This window comes from Pistacia vera, unplaced genomic scaffold (genome assembly GCF_008641045.1).
Source record: "Pistacia vera cultivar Batoury unplaced genomic scaffold, PisVer_v2 Contig839, whole genome shotgun sequence".
Taxonomy (NCBI): Eukaryota; Viridiplantae; Streptophyta; class Magnoliopsida; order Sapindales; family Anacardiaceae; genus Pistacia; species Pistacia vera.
Window position 1 is genome coordinate 93,056 of NW_022196711.1, and position 24,314 is coordinate 117,369.

General features: G+C 37.3%; 1 protein-coding gene across 1 annotated transcript; it reads right to left on the minus strand.

The window, feature by feature from the left end:
- Nucleotides 1–3,771: 3,771 nt before the first annotated feature.
- LOC116118205 lies at nt 3,772–5,082 on the minus strand. Its single transcript, XM_031404178.1, has 2 exons — nt 4,434–5,082; nt 3,772–3,905 (listed from the first exon to the last, which is right to left on the minus strand). The coding sequence occupies exons 1-2, from the start codon at nt 5,080–5,082 to the stop codon at nt 3,772–3,774; spliced, it is 783 nt and encodes a 260-aa protein (XP_031260038.1).
- Between the last annotated feature and the right edge of the window lie 19,232 nt (nt 5,083–24,314).

Sequence of the window (24,314 nt, forward strand, 5' to 3'; positions counted from 1 at the left end):
ATACAATTTGGGCCATAATTGCTACCTAATTCTATTAATTTTTCTTTGTAGGTTTTAATGATGATTTTTAGCATAAATGACAGTTTTGAGCGTAAATTGTGTAACTTGAGCTTGAAAACTCGGAATGACCTGAATTTAGAAGCTTTGGAAAGCTAAGAAGAAGAGCTACAACGTTCATGTTTTGGGTTTTTCCTAATTCTGACTGGAAAAAGGTGAAAACTTGGCTTGAAGTCGTGAAAAGGACGCTGGGAACTGAAGAAAAACGTCTTTGGACGTGATTCAGTATTTCTGCCATAACTTGATCTGTAGACCTCGGATTGTGCTGATTCTTGAACGACCAGAAAGATAATTGAAAGGGCTACAATTCATATGTTTAATACGTTTCAGATTCGAAATCTATCATGCTCAAATTGGGCCTGTAATTCTTTCGCTGCGGCGAGGAAAAAGATTCGCCGCGGCGAAACCTGCATCAGATGCAAAAATAAAACGACGCGTTTTGGCTTGCTAGGGCTTCGTCCTTAAGTGAGAGAGGTATAAATTAGAGCGAAAAGGAAAGAAAAAGGGGCTTGGTTCGTGATTTGGGAGGCAGCTCATGGAAGGAGAAGATTATTGAAGATTTGGGCTTCAAATTAGAGAAGATTTCTCCATCTTTTGCTTGCTTTTCAATGATGAATCTTGATTCAGTTTGTTTTTGTTGTTTTATTTCGTTTTTGAGTATGAACTGAGTTGTTTAGCTAGGGTTTGATGTAATCTTGATACAATGATTCAAATTTATATGGATTGAATTACTTTGAGTTTTAATTTCATGATTGAGTGTTTATCTCTTTGCTTAATGTCTTTTGGATGTTTGATCACCATTCAAATGTGTGTTGTTCACAATGAGACTGAGAAGTGATTTGTGATTGTGCCTCTTGGGATAAATACCATAGATTAGCAAACGCTAGAGATAGGTTTAGCGATCTATGAAATCTAGATAGAATTCCACAAAGCTTAAAATCCTTTGAACTATTAATCTTCATTTTGTTGGGTGCGGAAGCTTAATAGGGATAAGTAGGGAAATGTAGCATGAGAATGTATGTTTTACAACTTAGGGAATTCGATTTTCAATCAAGGAATTAGAACTTGGGTAATAGATTCTATGATTTGGGTCAGCGTATTTAGGTGAATTCAACACCCTAGCATTTGTTTTAGAATTGTTTAATTAGTTAAGTTGTTGGGTTTTGCATTTGTATTTAGTTTCTTAATCTTCCATCAATCCAATTTATTGTTGCTTCAATTAGGACTTAAACTAGAAAAATCAGTAATTAGTAACACTATCCTCGTGGGAACGATACTCACTCATCACTCTATTACTTGAGCGACTAGTATACTTGCTAGTTTTGCATGTTGTAAGAAACACGCATCAAGCGAGCTTGCCCTTCTTTCCAAATCTCATAATATGTTTATAAGGCGCGACTTTTACAAAAACTTTGTCACCCACTTGGAATTCCACTTCTTTTCTTTTTAGGTTGGCATAACTCTTCTGTCAATCTTGGGCTTGCTTAATTCTTTCTCTAATAAGCTTAACATCTTCAATCATTTTCTGGGTCATCTCTGGGCCAACTGCTTGAATCAAGAAGTATTTTTCTCCAATATCATCCCAGTACAAAGGGGATCTGCACCTTCTTCCATATAATGCTTCATATGGGGCCATCTGGATAGTGGATTGGTAGATGTTGTTATAGACAAATTCTATTAGTTGAAGTATATTACTCCATTTTGCCTTGTGAAGCATGTCTTCAATCACCTGGTTAGTCTTTTTAGTTTGGCCATCAGTTTGAGGATAATAAGTCATACTGAAGGCTAACCTTGTACCCAATGCTCTCTGCATTTCAACCCAAAAAGCTGATATGAACCTGGTATCTCTGTCTGACACTATCGTCTTAGGTACTCCATGTAATCTCACAATCTCTCTGACATATAATTGCCCCAATCAAAATGCATCTATCTTATCCGTCATATGTAGAAAATGAGTTGTCTTGGTCAATCTATCAACCACCACCCATATTGCATTATATCCTTACTAAACTTTAGGAAGTCCCACAATGAAGTCCATTGAGATATCCTCCCATTTCCACTTAGGAATCTCTAAGGGTTAGAGTAATCCTAATGGTCTCTGATGCGTTGCCTTTACTTGTTGACATATTAAACATCTGGCAACATAATCGACAATGCCTTTTTTCATACCTGACCACCAATAGTTTTTCTTTACATCTTGATACATCTTTACACTCCCAGGGTGAGCTGTGTAAAGTGTATTGTGTGCCTTACTAAGGATTTTATTCCTTAGTTCTTCATCTTGAGGTACACATATTCAATCTCTAAACATCAGTGCCTCATTGACTATTTAAAAGTCTGTCTCTTTACCCTTTATTATCTATTGGCAGATTACCTTGTAGGTATCATCTTTACCCTGTTTCATCTTGATCTCCTCCACCAAAGTGGGTTTGATCTCCATTTGGGCCAATCCTTCTTTGATCACAATTTCAACTCCTTTTTGGAGGATATCCTGCTGTAATTGTCCCTGTATAGTAATCTGAGATAAAGAGACTTTTCTACTAAAGGCATCTACTACTGCATTAGCTTTCCTTGGATGGTATTTGATGTCGTAGTCGTAGTTGTAGTCGTAGTCTATCACCAATTCTAACCATCTCCTCTATCTCATATTCAACTCTTTCTGGGTGAAGAAATACTTCAAACTCTTATGGTCAGGGTATATGTTGCATTTCACTCCATACAAGTAGTGTCGCCATATCTTCAAAGCAAAAACCACTGTTACTAATTCCAAGTCATGGGTAGGATATCTGCTCTCATAGTCTTTCAATTGTCTAGAGGCATAAGCAATGACTTTCCCTTGCTACATCAACACTGCTTCCAAACTATTGTGGGAGGCATCAACATAAATATCATAATCAATGCCTACTTCTGGCAATGTAAGAATTGGAGCTATAGTTAATTTTTCTTCAACTCCTGAAAGCTTTGCTCGCATGCTTATGTCCATTCAAATGGTACTTCTTTCTTGGTGAGAGTTGTAAGTGGTCTAGCTATCTTTGCAAAGCCTTCCACGAACTTCCTATAGTACCCTACTAAGCTTAGAAAACTTCTAACCTTTTTCACTGTCTTCGGCCTCTGCTACTTGAGCATCGCCTCTACTTTACTAGGATCCACTGATACACTGTCTTTAAAGATCACATGACCCAAAAAGGTAACCCGATCCAACCAAAACTCACATTTTGAAAATTTGGCATACAATTGTTTCTCTCTTAATCTTTGTAACACAAATCTCAAGTGCTCGACATGTTCTTTTAAAGTCTTAGAATAAACTAGGATATCATCAATAAACACCAATATGAACTTGTCAAGGACATCATGAAAAACTTTGTTCATCAAGTCCATAAATATTGTAGGTGCATTAGTCAATCCGAATGGCATCGCAACAAATTCATAAAGCTCATACCTTGTTCGGAAAGCCGTTTTTGGCATATCTTCCTCAGCCACTCTAACCTGATGGTATCCTGACCTTAGATCAATTTTGGAAAACGTTGCAGCAACTTTCAATTGGTCAAACAAATCATCTATCTTGGGCAATGGGTACTTATTCTTTATCGTTACTTTATTCAGTTCATGGTAATCTATACACATCCTCATAGACCCATCCTTCTTTTTCACAAATAGAATTGGTGCACCCCATGGGGAATGACTCAGCCTGATAAAGCCCTTGTCTAACAGCTCTTATAACTGCTTCTTCAATTCTTGGAGCTCAGTTGGGGCCATGCAATAAGGAGCCTTTGAAATAGGGGCTATACCAGGGGCTAGTTCTATACTAAACCCCACTTCCCTCTCTGGAGGTAAACTTGGCAATTCATCTAGAAACACATCAATAAATTCATTTACCATAGGTACCTCTTGTACACGTGGGCTCAAACTCTCTCCTTTATTTACTACATGTGTAATGTACCCAAAACACCCCATTTTCAACATCTTCCTAGCTTTTGCTGCACTAATCATCATGCTAGTTGGGTGCCTTTCTCCAAAAATGAAGTTATTCCCATGGTCTAGATTAAACTTGACTTTTTTCCTTACGACAGTCTATCTCTACTCCATATCTACTAAGAAAGTCCATCCCGAGAATGATGTCAAAGTCTGGCATATTGAAGACAATCAAATCTACCATCATATCTCGACCTCTAATAGTCACTAACTCCCCTATTAAGACTTCATTGGTCACTACACCCTCACCCTCAGGCAATCCAATCCAAATGGCTTATTCTACTCTAATAGGCATTAACCCTAATCTCTTAATCATACCATAAGAGATGAAGGAATGCGTAGCACCAGTATCAATCAAAGCATACAAGGGAGTATCATGGAATAATAACTGACCCCTTTCTTGCCTTCACCCTTATCATCTTTGCCAACAACTTGTTCTGCACTACTGGACTGGCCAAGCTGGAAATGACTACTTGCCACCGTTAGGGGAAGAGCTAATCTAGTCTCCTTCCTTAAGCACACCTCTATTCTGATGGCTCTGGCGAGTACTTCACTATATGTTTGGGAGGGCTGATGACTCAACATAACATCTCTAGCGATAGTGGGATGAAGTTCACCCACAAATCTCTCCAATCGAGTTTGTACTGTACTAACTAGTGTGGGTGCAAACTTAGCCAAGGAGTTGAACTTGATTGAATACTCTTTGACCATCATATATCCTTGTTGCAGACTAATAAACTCTTGTAGTTTTGAGGATATCATGTCTGCTGTCCGGTACTGCTCCTCAAACAATTTCTTGAACCCTGACCAAGTGAGAGTGGTGGTATCTTGAGTCTGCTCCATAAGCTCCCACCATGTCATAGCATCTCCTCTCAACAGGTACGTAGCATACCGGATCTTCTCTTGATCTATCATAGGAAATAGAGTAGTAGCTTTCTCTACTAACTTGATCCATTGTTCTGTTACTATTGGATCATTAGTGCTGCTAAATTCTGTGGGCTGATGTTTACTTGAGAGGCCGTAAATCAGTTCAATCTGCTTTGGAAGAACCATTGCTTCAGAGGTACTCATCCCTATTGCTTGACTTGGTACCACATTGCTCGTCACTGTTGTCACCAAAGTACTTGTATTTTCTGACAGGGTTTTCCTTAAAGCTCTATTAACGAACTCTTGGATCATACATCCAATGTTGCAACTTCTAAACCCCGGAGTGTTTGAAGTAGTAGCTAATGGGTTAGGAGCTTCAGGCGCAGTTTGAACATCTTATGCATTCAAAGCATCACTGCGACCTAGATCTGTTCTCCTGGTTTTCCTCATATTTATTCGCTATCACAATCACACATATAATGTTAATCATCTAATCAATCCTTACATAAAATTAGGAAAACATACTTACAACGATTGGACAACTAGAGCAGCAGAACTTTACATGAGGGATAATGTCACAACTCTCATAAATATTTGACTCCACAATAGAAAACATCTTAAAACACCCCTTTTTAAAGTAACAAAATACTTGCTCTGATACCAAATGTAAGAACCCCCTCCAGTCAGGTATCCTTTGAATATCGTTCAATGAGAATCCAGGGGATACATGTCTAGAGAACTAGTTGTATTTAGAAAAAAAACCTGTGTAAGGATAATAATAATAATATCCAAAACATGCATATAAAATGTCACGCAGGATCCAAACTTATAATTCAGAAACTTTAAGAATTTATCCGAAAATTACACAATCAAAACATATTTATAGGGTGGAAGCTTCCAAAGGTGTTTCACAAACATTTATCATTTACATTATTTACATCAAGATGACAATAAATCATCTCCCCTCACGTGTAGCCCCGTTGTCTCTAGCATCCTTCGCTTCTGGTCTACCTGCAAACCAATCAACAATGAAAGGGTGAGCGCTAATCGCTCAATAAGGAATGATCCATTGCATTCAAAATGTGCTATTTGACCCTTATTTAAACATATTTGTTAACACACCACTTATTTTTTACATCTAGGGATACTTCCTCTTTTTTTTTTTTTTTTCCTTTCTATTTCATATGACTTTCACCATTTTATCCCATGGCTATATAAACATCAATGCATACACATACAATTAAGTATGTAAACATAGTACACACATATTACATGTCATGATATAACATCTAAATATCATCTAACATGAGTATAAATCATCTCATGATGTAAATAACATCATAACTCATGTAGTGCAACTAAATGCCTATAAAGCATTTAACGTGTAGCCGATCGGACTTTTCTTGGCGTCTTAAGCACTTTATATCATCTAGAGCTCATATCATCAGGAGACGTGCTTACACGATATTTAACATCTAAAGCATATATTCATCTTTCCTCAACTGGTATACGAGGATATGCTTATGCGTTTCCCATCATGTCTATATACATCTCTAACATCTTATGGCATGTAAATACATATTTTGGTGAGCTTAATACTTTTGATTCATCTATGGATTATCAATCCATTTACATTACCTCTTGCTCATGTAATACTCTCTCTCTAGCTATTATACTCGTAAAATAACAGTAAAACTCACTAAATATATGTAAGAAAATATAATATAGTCACAAAATATCACTCAACAGTGTTGCCAAACCCTTCCGCTTCTTGACGTTCCAAGTGACTGCATCTCACCTACTACCTGCAAAAACATTGAAAACAATGGGGTGAGCACTAATTGCTTAGTATGTAAACCCGCTATGCTACCCTTCTCTCTCTGTTGCTTATATTCTGAATTTCTTTCCTTACATCACACTTCTCTATTCTTCTTTGTTCTTTCTTTATTCTTTCTCTGTTCTTCCTCTATTCTTTCTCTCAATTTCTAATTTCTCACTACTCATGATACTAGGCATGGTATCATGCGTAGGTATGATGCAAATGCACAAATGCATAGGATGTGCATTTTCTTTTTTCTTTTTTCTATTTTTCTATTTTTCTTATTTTATTTTCTGTTTCTTTTCTATATATTTCTTTCTTTCTTTTCTAGTCTTTCTTTCTTTTCTATTCTTTCTTTTCTTTTCTTTTCTATTCTTTCTTTCTTTCTATTCTTTCTTTCTTGCCAATTGGATTCGGTTGAGGCATGGATTTGGAACCCTGGCCGTGTGAGTGTATCCTCTAATTCTGGGTACAGTCCTCATCCACATGCACTTCTAACAGACTGTACAATTATTCTTTCTTAATTCTGAGGCCACTCACTAAAGGCGGCATGCATGCGGGGCTATGTCACTCACGGGTTTCCCATCGCAGCAACCTTCTCTTCTTTTATCTTTTTACAATCCTTTAAATAAAAATTAAGATTTGAACTTCTTTATTATTCTCATTTCTTTCTATTTGCTCTTTAATTATCTTTAATGCTTTTTAATGCTCTTATGAGTATGTATGCATGTAGATGGGCTCATGCTTATAATTCTTTCTAAATTCACATGTTTAGATGCAACAATGCAATATGGAATGTAAACATGTCATTCTCTACCATCTACAAACTCATCTCAAGATAACAAAAAATCATACTCATACATGCACTTCTCTTTGACATTTCATCAAACAATTTATGTGCACACACAAGCTCTAAATTGGCTACACTTCTACTTCTCTTCTAAGCCACCTAAATTTGGAACAAAATTCTCTAAGATTAATGCCAAACCTGTCTAGGATTTACACTCCATAAATTCTACTCCAATTCTTCCATAATTCATCCAAACTCTCATCAAACATCAAGTACACAAACATTACTTCTCATGAATAAATTCTAACTATCATTCAACATCCATTCCATTAACAATTCTTCATATATAAGCATATATATGCATAAAAGAAATTCTCTACACATTATTACTCTAATCATAACTAGGGTTGGATTTACTTACCTTGGATGTGAGCAATCCAACACTTTAGTAGTCTTCATTGATCCAACTCTCTTTCTCTTAAATCCTATGAACACAAATCATAAGAATTCAACACTTTAAAAATTAAAACTCATATCTTAGTGCAAGGATCTTACCTAAGGATGCTTGGGATTGAAATTTCACTAAAAGTAACCCAAAACCTATGAATTTCCCTTGAAAAATAATTGAAGAAATTGAGAGAATTTGGGGATGAAGGTGGCGTGAAAGAGGAGAAGAAATGGCTAGGGTTTCATTCTTCAACTCTTAATATAACAAAATATTATTTATTAGTTTCCCATTTTACCCTTGCACTTTCTATAAAATTTCATCTATGTCCCTTAGTCAATTACAATAATGCCCTATTTTTTATTGCATTCTCTATGAAATTATATCTCTTTTCACTCCCCACATTTTCAACTAATTATCAGTGAAAAGACCATTTTACCCCTAATAAAATTTTAAGGGATTTTCTTCACACTTGTTCAAGATAACTTTAACAAAATTCAACTAAGGGTATTAGGGCATAAGTAAAGCTACGTACCTCGATGTGGGCGTTACAATTCTCCCCCTCCCCCCTTACAAGAATTTCATCCCCGAAATTCAAACGAACAACTCAGGATGGCGGTTCTACATATCTTGCTCTACCTCCCATGTTGCTTCTTCTACATTATGATTCCTCCATAGGACTTTTACGAGTGGAATACTTTTGTTTCAGAGCTCTTTAATCTTTCTGTTTAAGATCTATATTGGTTGCTCCTCATAAATGAGATTCTCTTCTAAGTCCAGTATATGGGAGGGATCACTAACATATCTCCGAAGCATCAAAACATGGAACACATTGTGCACCCTATCTATATTAGGTGGCAGCGCCAACTTATAAGCAACATTTCCAACTCGCTGCAACACTTCAAAGGGGCCAATGTATCTAGGTGCTAACTTTCCTTTACCGCCAAAATGTATTATCCGCTTATAGAGGGAAACTTTAATAAATACTTTATCACCCACTGCAAATTCCACGTCTTTTTTCTTTAAATATGCATAGCACTTTTGTCTGTCTTGAGCTTGCTTCATTCTACGTCAGATCATCTAGATATCTTCTATCATTTTTTGAGTTATCTCCGGCCAAAGAGCTGTATGTAACTCATCTTTCTCTCCTACCTCATCCCAATGCAATGGAGATCTACATCGCCTACCATGCAAGGCTTCATAAGAAGTCATCTTAATTGTAGACTGGTAACTGTTATTATAGGCAAACTCCACCAAAGGTAACATCTTATGCCAAGTCATTCTATAATCCATACAGCATGCCCTCAACATATCCTCAAGTATCTGATTTGTTCTCTCAGTCTGGCCATCTGTCTGAGAATGGTATGTTGTACTAAATACCAATCTGGTACACAAGTTTCTCTATAGACTGGTCTAAAAAGCTGAAACAAATATGGAATCTTTATCTGACACTATGGTCTTGGGCACACCATGGAGTCTGACTATCTCCCTAACATAGATCTGGGCCAACTGATCTAAGGTAGTGCTATCCTTTACTGGAAGAAAATGGGCTGATTTCGTTAATATGTCTACTATCACCCATATCGCATTATACCCCTTTTGAACTCTTAGAAGGCCTGTGATAAAATCCACGGATATACTTTCCCATTTCCATTCAGGAATGCTGAGTGGCTGAAGCAAACCTAATGATCTTTGGTGTTCTGCTTTCACCTGTTGACAAACCAAACACTTAGTCACATAATCTTCAATATCTCTCTTCATACCTGGCCACAATAACTTTTCTTTAAATCTTGATACATCTTGGTTCCTCCAGGATGAACAATATATGGTGTATCATGAGCCTCCACAAGAATCTGTAACACCCACAGTGAGGTAACTTATTTATGCTTTAATTCCCTTAGTTTTATTTATTTCAAGGTGAGAGATTGAAAATTAGAATTTGCAGACTTCGTCGCGGAAAATCAGTTTTGTCTTTGTGACATTGTACACACTGTTCAAATCGAGTTTTTAGAATTGCAGTCTTTGACGCAGCAAGGAAGAAGGTTCGCCGCCGCAACATACACTTTGGAATGTTTCGCCGAGGCGATGAAAACTTTTCGTTGGGGCACAGAATTTGTTGGAAATTTTGAGAAAATTATGGAAACCATACCCAAGGGCAAAATAGTCATTTTACCCATAATTAGTTTAAAATGTAAGGAGTGAAAAGTAGTAGAATTTCATGAAGAATACAATGGAGATGAGGGTATTCTTGTAATTTACTAAAGGGAAAAGATGGAATTTCATAGAAAGTACAAGGGCAAAATGGGAAAGTATAAGTAATAAATGAGATATTAAGGGTTTAAGAATGAAAACCCTACCATTATCTACCCCTCACACGCTACCTTCATCCCCAAATTCTCTCAATTTCTTCATCAAATTTCTAAGGCAATTTAAAGGATTTTTGGTTGGATTTTGGTAGATATTCAATCCTAAGCATTCAAAGGTAAGAATTCTTGCAATAAGATGTGAGATTAATTTTTAAACTATTGAATTCTTATAGTTTATATGCTTAGGGTTCAAGAGAAAGAGGAAGTCTACCAACGAGAGAGCTTCTAGTGTGGAACTACCCAAGTTCAAGGTAAGTAAATCCAACCCCAGTCCTTGATTTGAGCAATAATTGTGTAGTGAATTTCTTATATATATTTATCATTGTTGACAATTGTTGTTGGAATTGTTGATGGATTTAATGATGATTCATGGTTAGAATTCCACCATGAGGAGTGATGATTGTGTTTATAGAAATTGATGGAAGTTTGGATGAGCTAAGAAGGAATTTGTGTAGAGTTATGGAGTGTATATTCCTGGTCAGATTTGAAGTTGTTTTAGGGAGCTTTGCTCCAAAATTTTGGTGGTTAGAGATTGTTATGGAAGTCTATCACCTTAGTGTTTTATTTGTGCATGTAAAGTGTTTGATGAAATTTCATAGAGAAGTGCATGTATAAGTATGTTGATTTATCATTTTGATACGAGTTTGTAGATGGTAGCGAAAGTATAGAATGACATGTTTACATGCCATATTGCATTCTTGCATTTAAACATTTGAATTTAGAAAGAATAACAAGAAAAAGCCCATCTGCATGCATACATGCATATAAGAACACTAAAGAAACAAAGAGAAAGAAAGGAAAACTACTAAAGAAAAGAAAAGAAATTGGATACTAATTTCTAAAGGAAAGATAAGAGAAAAGAAGGTTGTTGCGATAGGGAACCCGTGAGTGATAAGAAGAAGAATATTTCCACATGCACGCCGCCTTCAGAGAGTGGCCTAAGAATGAGAAAGAATAATTTGTACAGTCTGTAAGAGTGCATGTGGATGAGGACTGTACCTAGAAGAATATACCTACATGCACACCGCCTTTAGTGAGAGGCATAAGAAGAAGAAAGAAGAATTTGTACAGTCCATAAGAAGTGCATGTAGATGAGGACTGTACTCACTCACATGGCCAGGGTTCCGAATCCATGCCTCAACCAAGTCCGATCGGAAAATAAGAAAAGAATAAGAAAAGAAAGAAAAGAAAGAAAGAAAGAATAGAAAAGAAAGAAGAGTAAAAAGAAAAGAATAGAAAAGCAAAGAAAGAATAGACAAGAAAGAAAAGAAAGAATAGAAAGAAAACAAAGAACAGAAAGTAAGAAAGAAGAGAAAGCAGAATAAGTAAACAGAAAAACAGTAAAGAAAATGCATCTCTTATGCATTTGTGCATATGCATTATGCCACGTCTATTATTCAAAATTAGTTTCCTAATTGTGCCTACTTGTTAGTAAGTGAGAAGTAAGAATTTTAGAAAGAACAAGGAAGAATAGAGAAGTTTGATGTAAGAAAAGAAATTCAGAATATGAGCAACGAAGATAGAAAGGTATCATAGCAGATTTACTTACTGAGCAATTAGTGCTCACTCCATTGATTTCTCTGTTTTTGTAGGAAATAGGTGAGAAGCTATAGGATGGAACGTCGATAGCAGAGGAGAATGGCACTACTGCCCACTATTTTTGAGTTTATGTATATGATACTTTTATTAATGTAAAGAAAATTTTTGAGCCCACTATTTTGTACTTAAATACATATATAATTTCTATGATATATTTAGTGACTACATATTATATTTTCCAAAGTCTACTAGCTAGAAAGAGTTATTATAGAATCTTTCTCTTCAACTCAACATCTTAGGGAATGCATATACGATTCCGGAAATAGAGGACGCCATCTAATAGTTGGAATTCTGATATCTTGCCCTCAATCACTTGCTGACTTATTTTCTGACACCACTCACCAACAACTTGTTTTTCTTTAATCTCTTCTAGCAAAGTAGGCTAAATGTCTAACCTGGCAAGCCTTCCCAGTATCACCTCTATTTGGTCCTTTATCAACTCTCCTAATAACTGTTTCTGTCTTGTGAGTTGAGACAAGTAGGCCTTTCCACTCAAGGCATCAGCTACTGCATTGGCATTTCCAGGCTGATACTTAATTTCACAATCATAGTCCTTTACCAGCTCTAACCATCTCCTCTACCTCATATTCAACTCTCTTTGGGTGAAGAGGTACTTCAAGCTCTTATGATCCGTATAAATGTTACTTTTTGTTCCATACAAAAAATGTCTCCATATTTTTAGTGCAAAAACTATAGCAGCCAACTCTAGGTCATGCATAGGGTATCTCGTCTCATACTCTTTTAACTGATGAGAAGCATAGGCTATTACTCTACCCAACTGCATCAATACTGCACCAAGTCCCTGAAATGAGGCATTTGTATAAATATCATAATCTACACCCTCCTATGGTAACACAAGAATAAGAGCTGTGGTCAATCTTCTTTTTAACTCTTGAAAACTTTCTTCATAGGCATTCGACCAAATGAAAGGAGTTCTCTGTTTGGTGAGAGCTGTACGTGGCTTAGCCAAGTGAGCAAACCCTGTTACAAACTGCTTATAGTAGCCTACTAGCTCCAAGAAACTTCTAACTTCCTTTACTGTCTTCAGCTGTTGCCATTCCAGAATTGCCTTTACCTTACTTGGATCCACTGATATACCCTAATTTGAGACGGTATGGCCTAGGAAGATAACTTGATCTAGCCAAAACTCACACTTAGAAAATTTGGCAAACGGCTTCTTATCTCGCAATTGCTGTAGCACAAATCTTAGGTGTTCTTTATGCTCCTTTTCTATCTTAGAATAAACCAGGATATCATCAATAAACACCACTATGAATCGATCAAGAGAATCTTGAAACACTCGGTTCATTAAGTCCATAAAGACTACTAAGGCATTGGTTAACCTAAAAGGCATCACCACAAACTCATAATGCCCATATCTGGTCCGAAAAGTAGTCTTGGCAATATCTTGCTCTGCAACCCTTACTTGGTGATAACCCGACCCCAAATCAATCTTTAAAAACACGGCTGCTCCTTTCAGCTGATCAAACAAATCATCTATGCGAGGTAGCAGGAATTTATTCTTCATTGTCACTTTATTTAACTCTCTGTAATCTATACACATCCGTAGAGATCTATCTTTCTTTTTCACAAATAAAATTAGAGCACCCCAAGGAGAATGGCTAGGTCGAATAAAACCCTTGTCTAAGAGTTCCTGAAGCTGCTTTTTCAATTCCTAAAACTCAGTTGGGGCCATCCGGTAAGGGGCTTTAGAAATTGGAGTTGTCCCTGGTGCCAGTTCACTATTGAATTCCACTTCTCTTTTTGGAGGTAAACCCGGCAAATCTTCCGAAAACACATCTAAAAACTCCTAGACTACTGGTACATTATGAATCTCTAGTTATGGGACATCACTACTATGCACTACATGAGCAATATACCTCAAGCACCCTTTTCTTAACATCTTTCTAGCCTTTACACTGCTAATTAACATACTAAGCTGGTGACCCTTGCCAAAATTAAACTTATCTCCATTATCAAGATTAAATCTTGTTTTCTTCTTCCGACAATCATTCTCTACTCCAAATCTCCCCAAGAAATCCATGCCCAAAATAACATCAAAATCGGGCATATCAAACACTATCAAATCCACTGGCAACTCCCTTCCATGGATCATTACAACTCCCTCGGAAACATCTCTTGAGTTACTACCCTAACACCATCTGGTAACTCTATCTTAATGGGACAATCCACTTTAATAGGTTTCAAACCTAATCTCTCTAAAATCCCATGTGTAATAGATGAATGTGTGGCTCCAAAATCAATTAATGCATAAAGGAGAACTGAGTGAAATAATAACTGACCGGTAACTGCGGATGGGCTAGCTTTAGCTTCACTCTGAACTACTATAAACACTCGAGCATTGGTACCTCTAGGTGTCTGTGCTACGAGTGTAGGAGGGCCTTTGCAATCTCTCATCATATGCCCTGGCTGTCGGCATCTATAGCATACATTTCGGCCTAAATCTCTAAGACACTCCTTAGAAGGATTTCTTCCACACTTTTGACACTAGGGAACTTCAACAGCTCTCAACCTTTTATTCTGCCAATCCCTCATGTTCTTCTTGGGTCGAAATCTTTTCTTATTTCTCACCTCTCTATTAGTGGGGGCATAATCTCTATCTCTTTGTGGAGTAGGAAGTGGAACACTAGGGGCTACTACTGATGGAGTTACTGGGGTTAGCTTATTCACAAATATTTATGCCCATAAGACTTGTTCCAATGCTTCACTGTATGTCTGAGGGGGCTAGGCATCGGCCATCACATCTCAAGCTATTTCTGGTTTTAGCCCATGCACAAACTTATCCCTTCTCAATTCTGGTGTACTCACTACACTTGGCACAAACCTTGCCAAGGAATTAAATTTCATTGAATATTCTTTCACTCAGCTAGTCCCCTATTGCAAACTCATAAACTCCTGAATCTTTTCATGAACTTGATCAACTATTCTATATTCTGCCTTAAACAATCTTCTGAAATCTCCCTAGGTCATCGAGGCTATATCATGAGTATCTTCCATCAATTCCCACCATATATGAGCTTCACCCCTAAACAGTAAACTAGCATACTGAATCTTCTCTCGGTCTGTCATAGGGAAAAGTCCCGTCGTACACTCCATGAATCTAAACCACTCGTCTGCCACTATTAGGTCTGACGTACCCCTGAATTCTGATGGCTGATGTTGACTAGGCAACCCATATATCGGCTCAATACGATTCTACACTATCGGGGGTACTAGCCTCTCTCTCTCTTCTCTGGGGGTCGGTACAATAATTGGGGTCTCAACTCTCTCCAGTACAGAGCCTCCCTGATTCTTTACCAAGACTTCCTATATAATATCACGGATCCTCGCTTCATCGAGGACAGGGGGAGTAGATTCTGAAAGGTTGGAAGGTTCACCTGTACTCATTTCCTTCTTACTGCCTGCTCGAGTTCTACGTCTCATCTATATAACACCAACACTTTTAGTCAACTCAATTAACTCATCTACTATAAGTAAGGAAAGAAATAACTTACAACGGTCGGCTATGGAACGTCAATGCGGTGGGAGAGGCACACTGTCAAATCCCAAAACATTGGCTCTGATACCAAAAATGTAATACTTTCTCTCTCTAGCTAGTATACTTGTAAAATAACAGTAAAACTCACTAAATATATATAAGAAAATATACAAATAGATAAGTGTAAAATAATGGGCCCATAACTAATTTTTCTTTACATACAAATCTTTACATAATATAATATAGTCACAAAATATCACTCAACAGTGTTGCCAAACCCTTCCACTTCTTAACATTCCAAGTGAGCGCATCTCACCTACTACTTGGAAAAACATTGAAAAAAACTGGGTGAGCACTAATTGCTCAATAAGTAACCCACTATGCTACCCTTCTCTCTTCGTTGCTTATATTCTAAATTTCTTTCCTTACATCACACTTCTCTATTCTTCTCTGCTCTTTCTCTGTTCTTTCTCTCAATTTCTAATTTCTCACTACTCATGATAGTAGTGTAATAACTCTTTCTAGCTAGTATACTTTGGGGAATATAATATGAATTCACTAAATACATTATAAAAAATATAAGTGTATAAGTTGAAGACAGTGGGCCCAAAAAATTATTTATTTTTATATACTAAATTCTTTACAACAACAAAAGTATCATATACATAATCTCAAAATACAGTGGACAGTAGTGCCATTCTCCTTCGCTCTCGACATTCCATCCGACCCCTTCTCACCTATTTCCTACAAAAACAGAGAAATCAATTGAGTGAGCACTAATTGCTCAGTAAGTAAATCCGCTATGATACCCTTCTATCTTCGTTGCTCATATTCTGAATTTCTTTCCTTACATCACACTTTTCTATTCTTCTCTATTCTTTCTCTGTTCTTTCTCTATTTCTAATTTCACACTACCCATGATAGTAAGCATGGTATCATGCATAGGTATAATGCAAATGCACAAATACATAGGATGTGCATTCTTTCTTTCTGTTTTTCTATTTCTTATTCTGTTTTTCTTTCTTTTCTGTGTTTCTTTCTTTCTCTGTTTTTCTTCCTTCTTTCATTCTATTATTTATTTTTTCTATTTTTTCTTTTCTCTTCTATTGTTTCTTTTCTTTTCTTTTCTTATTCTTTTCTTTTCTTTCTTATTCTCTTCTTTCTATTCTTTTCTTTCTTATTCTTTGCCGATCAGACTCGATTGAGGCATGAATTCAGAACCCTGGCTGTGTGAGTGAGTACAATCCTTATCTACATGCACTTCTTACGGACTGTAGAAGTTCTTCTTCTTTTTAGGCTGCACACTAAAGGCGACATGCATGTAGGTATATTCTTCTGGGTAAAGTCCTCATTCACATGTACTTTTATGGACTGTACAAATTCTTCTTCTTGTCACTCACGGGTTCCCCATCGCAACAACCTTCTTTTCTCTTATCTTTCTCTTAGAAATTAGTATTCAATTTCTTTTCTTTAATAATTCTCTTTTCTTTCTTTGCTCTATAATATTCTTATATTCATGTATGCATGTAGATAGGCTTTTCTTATTGTTCTTTCTTAATTAAAATGATTAAATGTAAAAATGCAATATGGCATGTGAAGATGTCATTCTCTACTTTCGCTACCATCTACAAACTCATATATAAAAAAAAATAAATCAACATACTCATACATGCACTTCTCTATGAAATTTCATCAAACACTTTGTATGCACAAATAAAACACTAAGGTGAGTACACTTCCATAACAGTCTCTAATCACCAAAATTTGGAGCAAAGCTCCCTAAAAACAACTTCAAACCTGGCTAGGAAAATACACTCCATATCTCTACTCAAATTCTTTCTTAGCTCATCCAAACTTCCATCAATTTCTATAAACACAATCATCACTTCTCATGGTGGAATTCTAACCATGAATCATCATCAAATCCATCAACAATTCTCAACAACCATTAATACATATAAGAAATTCTCTACACAATTATTGCTCAAATCAAGGGCTAGGGTTGGATTTACTTACCTTGAACTTGAGTAGTTCCACACTAGAATCTCTCTCTTTGGTAGACTTCCTATTCCGCTTGAACCCTAAGCATATAAACTATAAGAATTCAACACTTTAAAAATTAATCTCACATCTTATTGCTAGAATTCTTACCCTTGGATGCTTAGGATTGAATATCTACCAAAATCCAACAAAAAATCCTCTAAATTGCCTTGGAAACTTGATGAAGAAATTGAGAGAATTTGGGGATGAAGGTGGCATGTGAGGGGTAGAGAATGTTAGGGTTTTCACTCTTGAACCATTAATTGTAACGGCCCACAGCCGCTACTACTGCTGGGTCCGGCGACGGAGTTCACACAGCTCCCTACACGTGGCAGGATATCTCTCCCCCCCTTAAGGAGATTTCTTTCGCCTTCTCCATGGCTTGAACCCATTCCCCAAGATGGTACTCACCATGCTTCCCAAATGACTATAGCCCCTTAGGGAATGGGATCGAACCACGGGGGAGGCGAAAGAAATCCCTTAAGGGGGGGGACAGTACTTTGTGAGTAGCGGGCCGGCTGTGTGTCTGGTCTGGGTCAGCTGTGTGATCTGGCCTAAGCCCAAGCTGTGTGGCAGGGGTTGCTACAATAAAAAGGCGCCTTTTTATGTAACGGCCCACAGCCGCTACTACTGCTGGGTCCGGCCACGGAGTTCACACAGCTCCCTACACGTGGTAGGATATCTCTCCCCCCCTTAAGGAGATTTCTTTCGCCTTCCCCATGGCTTGAACCCATTCCCCAAGGGGCTATAGGCAAATGAGCATCACCATGAGTACCATCAGGCCATTGTGGAGTCCCGGATTCGGCACACAGCCCCGACGGCCCCACTCATCTGAAACTGTCCCCCCCCTTAAGGGATTTCTTTCGCCTCCCCCGTGGTTCGATCCCATTCCCCAAGGGGCTATAGGCAAATGAGCAATACCACGAGTACCATCAGGCTAGCTGACCTGATGGTACTCGTGGTATTGCTCATTTGCCTATAGCCCCTTGGGGAATGGGATTGAACCACGGGGGAGGCGAAAGAAATCCCTTAAGGGGGGGGACAGTTTCAGATGAGTGGGGCCGCCGGGGCTGTGTGCCGAATCCGGGACTCCACATTAATATCTCATTTATTACTTATACTTTCCCATTTTTCCCTTGTACTTCTCATGGTGAAATTCCATCTTTACCCTTTAGTCAATTACAATAATACCTTCATGTCTATTGCATTCTTCATGAAATTCTACTACTTTTCACTCCCCACACTTTCAACTAATTCTGAGTGGAATGACCATTTTGCCCTTAAGAAAGTTTTTTAGAATTTTCTAAAAAATTCCAACAAGTTCTTTGACCTGGCGAAGCTTTTTCTTCGCCTCGGCGAAACATTCCAGAGTGTACATTGCCATGGCGAAGACTGCAATTCTAAGAACTCGATTTGGGCAATATGTACAATGTCGCGACGACAAAACACCTTTGCCGCGGCGAAGTCTGCAAATTCTAATTTTTAATCTTTCACTTTAAAAAAGCAAAACTAAGGGCATTATAGCATATATAACTTACCTCAATGTGGGTGTTACAATTCTCTCTCTCTCTCTCTCTCTCTCTCTCTCTCTCAATTTGGTCCCTGAAATTCAAACGAACAATTCCGAGTAACGGTTCCACATATCTTGCTCTGTCTCCCATGTAGCTTCTTCGACTTTATGATTTCTCCTCTTATTTCGGAGCTCTTTAATCTTCCTATCCAATATCTATACTGGACGCTCCTCATAAACAAGATTCTCTTCTAAGTCCACTTCTTCTACTCTTAGTATATGGGAGGGATCGCTGACATACCTTCAGATCATCGAGACATGGAACACATTATGTACCATGTCCATACTAGGTGGTAGCGCCAATTTATAAGCTACATTTCCCACTCATTGTAACACTTCAAATGGGCCAATGTATCTTCGTGCTAACTTTCCTTTGCCGTCAAAACGCATTACCCGCTTATAGGGGAAAACTTTTAGAAAAACTTTATCACCCACTTCAAACTCAACATCTTTTCTCTTCAAATCTGCATAACTATTCTGTTTGTCTTGGGCTTGCTTAGTTCTACTTCTAATCAACTTGATATCTTCTATCATTTTCTAAGTTATTTCTAAACCAAGAGTTGTATTCAAAACATCTTTCTCTCCTACCTCATCCCAATGTAGTGGAGATCTACACCATCTACCATACAAGGCTTCATAAGGAGCCATCTTAATTGTAGACTGATAACTGTTGTTATAGGAAAATTCCACTAATGGTAATATCAGGCTAGGACATTCTATGATCCATACAACATGCTCTCAACATATCCTCAAGTATTTTATTCGTTCTCTCAGTTTGGCCATCTGTCTGAGGATGTTATGCTATACTAAATGCTAATCTGGTACACAAATTTCTCTGTAGACTAGTCCAAAAAGCTGAAACAAATTTAGAATCTCTATCGATACTATTGTCTTGGGCACCCTACGAAGTCGGACTATCTCTTTAATGTAGATATGGGCCAACTGATTTGAGGTAGTACTCTCCTTTATTGGAAGAAAATGGGCTGATTTAGTTAATCTATCTACTATCACCCATATCGCATTATACCCCTTCTGGACTCTTGGAAGGCCTGTGATAAAATCCATTAATATACTCTCCCATTTCCATTCAGGAATGCTGAGTGGCTGAAGCAAACCTGATGGCCTTTGGTGTTCTGCTTTCACCTGTTGACAAACCAAACACTTAGCCACGTAATCACCAATATCTTTCTTCATACCTAGCCACCAATAATTCTTCTTTAAGTCTTGGTACATCTTGGTTGCTCTAGGATGAGCAATTTATGGTATGTCATGAGCCTCCATAAGTATTTTCTTCTTCAACTTGGCATCTTGGGGAATGCATAAGTGATTCTTGAAACGGAGGATACCATCTAACAGGTGGAATTGGAATTCTGATATCTTGCTCTCAAGCACTTGCTAACTTATTTTCTGACACCACTCATCAACAACTTGTTTTTCTTTAATCTCTTCCAGTAAAGTAGACTGAATTTCTAACCTGGCAATCCTTCCTGGTATCACCTCAATTTGCTCCCTACACAATTCTTTCAATAATTCTTTCTACATTGTGAGTCAGGACAAATAAGCCTTTCTACTCAAGGCATCTGCCACTACATTGGCTTTCCCAGGCTGATACTTAATCTCACAATCATAATCTTTAACCAGCTCTAACCATCTTCTCTGTCTCATATTCAGCTCCCTTTATGTGAAAAAGTATTTCAAACTCTTATGATCAGTGTAGATGTTACTCTTAGCACCATATAGGTAGTGCCTCCATATCTTTAATGCAAAGACTATAACTGCCAACTCTAAATTATCGAGAAGCATAAGCTATTACCTTACCCAGCTGCATCAACACGACACCAAGTCCCTATAGTGAGACATCTGTATAAATATCTTAATCTAAACCCTCTTGTGGTAACGCCAAAATGGGAGCAGTGGTTAATCTTTTCTTCAACTCTTGAAAACTCTCTTCACAAGCATCTGACCATATAAAAAGAGTTCTCTATTTGGTAAGAGCTGTCAGTGGCTTACCCAACTAGGCAAATCCCGCTACAAACCGCCGATAATAACCTGCTAGTCCCAAGAAACTTCTAACTTCCTTTACTGTCTTCGGCTCTTGCCACTTAAGAATTACCTTCACCTTTCTAGGATCCACTGATATACCTTCTTTAGAGACAGTATGGCCCGGAAAGATAACTAGATCTAGCCAAAATTCACACTTAGAAAATTTGGCAAACAACTTCTTATCTCTTAATCGCTATAGCACAAATCTCAAGTGTTCTTCATGCTCCTCTCTTGACTTAGAATAAACCAGGATGTCATCAATAAACACCACTATAAATTGATCAAGACAATCATGAAACACCTAGTTCATTAAATCCATAAAGACTGCTGGGGCATTACCTAACCCAAAAGGCATCACCACAAACTCATAATGCCCATATCTAGTTCGAAAAGCAGACTTAGCAATATCTTACTCCGCAACTCTTACATGATGATAACCCAACCTCAAATCAATCTTTGAAAATACTGATGCTCATTTCAACTGATCAAATAAATCATCTATACGAGGTAACGGGTACTTATTCTTCACTATCACTTTATTCAACTCTCTGTAATCTACACACATCCGTAGTGACCCAGCTTTCTTCTTCACAAATAAAATTGGAGCTGCCTAGGGAGAGTGGCTTGGTCGAATAAAGCCCTTATCTAGGAGTTCCTGAAGCTTCTTCTTCAACTCTTGAAGCTCGGCTGAGGCCATCCGGTAAGGGGCTTTAGAAATTGGTGTTGTCCTGGTGCCAGTTCAATGCTAAATTCTACTTTTCTTTCCGGAGGTAAACTTGGTAAATCTTCCAGAAATACATCTAAAAACTCTCGAACTACTGGCACACTTTGAATCTCTGGTCGTGGGGCATCACTACTTTGCACTACATGTGCAATATACCCTAAATACCCTTTTTTTAACATCTTTCTAGCCTTCATACTACTGATTAACATACTAAGTTAACGACCCTCTCCAAAACTAAACTTATCTCTGTCATCAAGATTAAATCTAGCTTTCTTCTTTCGATAATCAATCTCTACTCCATATCTCCCTAGGAAATCCATGCCCAAAATAACATCAAAGTCGGGCATGTCAAACACAATCAAATCCACCAGTAACTCCCTTCCGTGGATCACTACGGACTCCCTTGGAAGCATCTCTTGAGTTACCACACTAACGCCATCTAGTAACTCTATCTTAATAGGACAATCCATTCTAATAGGTTTCAAACCTAATCTTTCTATCATCCCATGTGTAATAAAAGAATGTGTAGCTCCAGAATCAATCAATGCATAAAGGGGAACTGCATGAAATAATAACTGACCGGTAACTGTGAATGGAATAGCCTCAGCTTCGCTCTGTTCCACTGTAAACACCCAAGCATTGGTACCTCTGGATGTCTGTGCTGCGGGTGTAGGAGGGGCTTTACATTCCTTCATTATCTACCCTGGCTGTCAGCATCTAAAACATACATTCCGGCCCAACTTGTAATGCTTTCTTTCTAGCTAGTATACTCGTAAAATAATCAATAAAACTCATTAAAAATACATATAAGAAAATACACATATATACGAGTAATAAAGTGTGGGCCCATATTTAATTTTTCTCTATATACAAATATTTACAAAATATACTCAAAAATAGCAACTTGACAGTGTAGCCCAACCCTTCCACTGTGTGACATTCCGAGCGACCGCAGCTCACCTATTACCTGCAAAAACATTAAAAACAACGGAGTGAGCACTAATGGCTCAATAAGTAAACCCATTATTTTCTTTCCTTACATCACATTTCCCAATTATTCTCTATTCTTCTCTCTATTCTTTCTTTATTCTTTCTCATTCTTTCTCTGTTTTTCTCTCTATTTTCTAATTTTTTTCTACTCATGATAATGAGCGTGGTATTATGCATATTCATGATGCAAATGCACAAATGCATAAAGTATGCATTTTCTTTTCTATTTTTCTTATTTTGTTTTCTGTTTCTTTTTCTTTATTTCCTTTCTTTCTTTTCTAGTCTTTCTTTTCTTTCTTTCTTTCTATTCTTTCTTTCTATTCTTTCTTTCTTTTCTTTTCTATTCTTTCTTTTCTTGCCGATCATACTCGGTTGAGGCATGGATTTGGAGCCTTGGCTGTGTGAGTGAATTCTCTAATTCTGGGTACAGTCCTCATCTACACGCACTTCTAATGGACTATACAATTCTTCTTTCTGAATTCTGAGGCCGCTCACTAATGGCGGCTTGCGTGTGGGACTATGTCACTCACGGGCTCCCCATCGCAACAACCTTCTCTTCTTTTTATCTTTTTACACTTCTTTAACTAAAATTTCAGATTTGAATATCTTTAATATTCTCATTTCTTTCTATTTTCTCTTTAACACATTTTCGTGCTTTTTCATGCTCTTATGAATATATATGCATGTAGATGGTTTCATGCTTCGAATTCTATCGAAATGCAAATGTTTAAATGCAATGATGCCATGTAGCATAAAAATAAGTTTCGCTCTACCATCTACAAACTCATATCAATTCATAAATGAATAAAACTCATGCATACACTTCTCTTGGACATTTCATCAAACATATTGCATGCATAATCAAACTCTAATTTGACTACAATTCTATCTTTTTCTCAAGCCACCAATATTTGAAGTAAAACTCCCTTAAACAATTACCAAGCCTGTCCAAAACAATACACTTCCAAAAATTCTACTCAACTCTTTCTAACTTCAACCAAACTTCAATTAATCATCATACAACCAAAACCACTTCTCATGGCTAAATTCTATTCATCAATAATCATCAAACTCATCAATAATTCATCAATTTCATCAACAAATCTCAAAATCATAAACATATACATATATGTAAAATCTCTACACACTTGATTTCTCAAATCATAACTTGGGTGGGATTTACTTACCTTTGATATGAGCAATCCAACCCTTTAAGAATCTTTTTTGGTCAAACTCTCTTCTTCTTAAATCCTATGAGCACAAACCATCAAAATTCAACACTTTAAAAATGAAAAATCACTTCTTAGTGCAAGGATCTTACCTAAAGTTGCTTGGGATTGAAAATCCACTCAAAAATACCCAAAACCTATGAATTTCCTTTGAAGAAGAATTGAAGAATTTGAGAGAATATGAAGGTGAAAGTGGCGTGAAAATGGGTAAAAGTGGCTAGGGTTTCACTCTTCAATTTAATATAACATAAAATTATAAGTATATTTTCCCATTTTGCCCTTACACTTTCTTTAAAATTCCATC

Excerpts from the sequence above, each read along its gene's own strand:
- LOC116118205 (XM_031404178.1), bottom strand. The coding sequence starts at position 5,082 with ATGGTTCTTCCAAAGCAGATTGAACTGATTTACGGCCTCTCAAGTAAA. Across the intron at positions 3,906-4,433 it reads CAAAGATGATAAGGGTGAAG|ATGAATTGCCAAGTTTACCT; the intron begins GCAAGAAAGGGG and ends ATGTGTTTCTAG.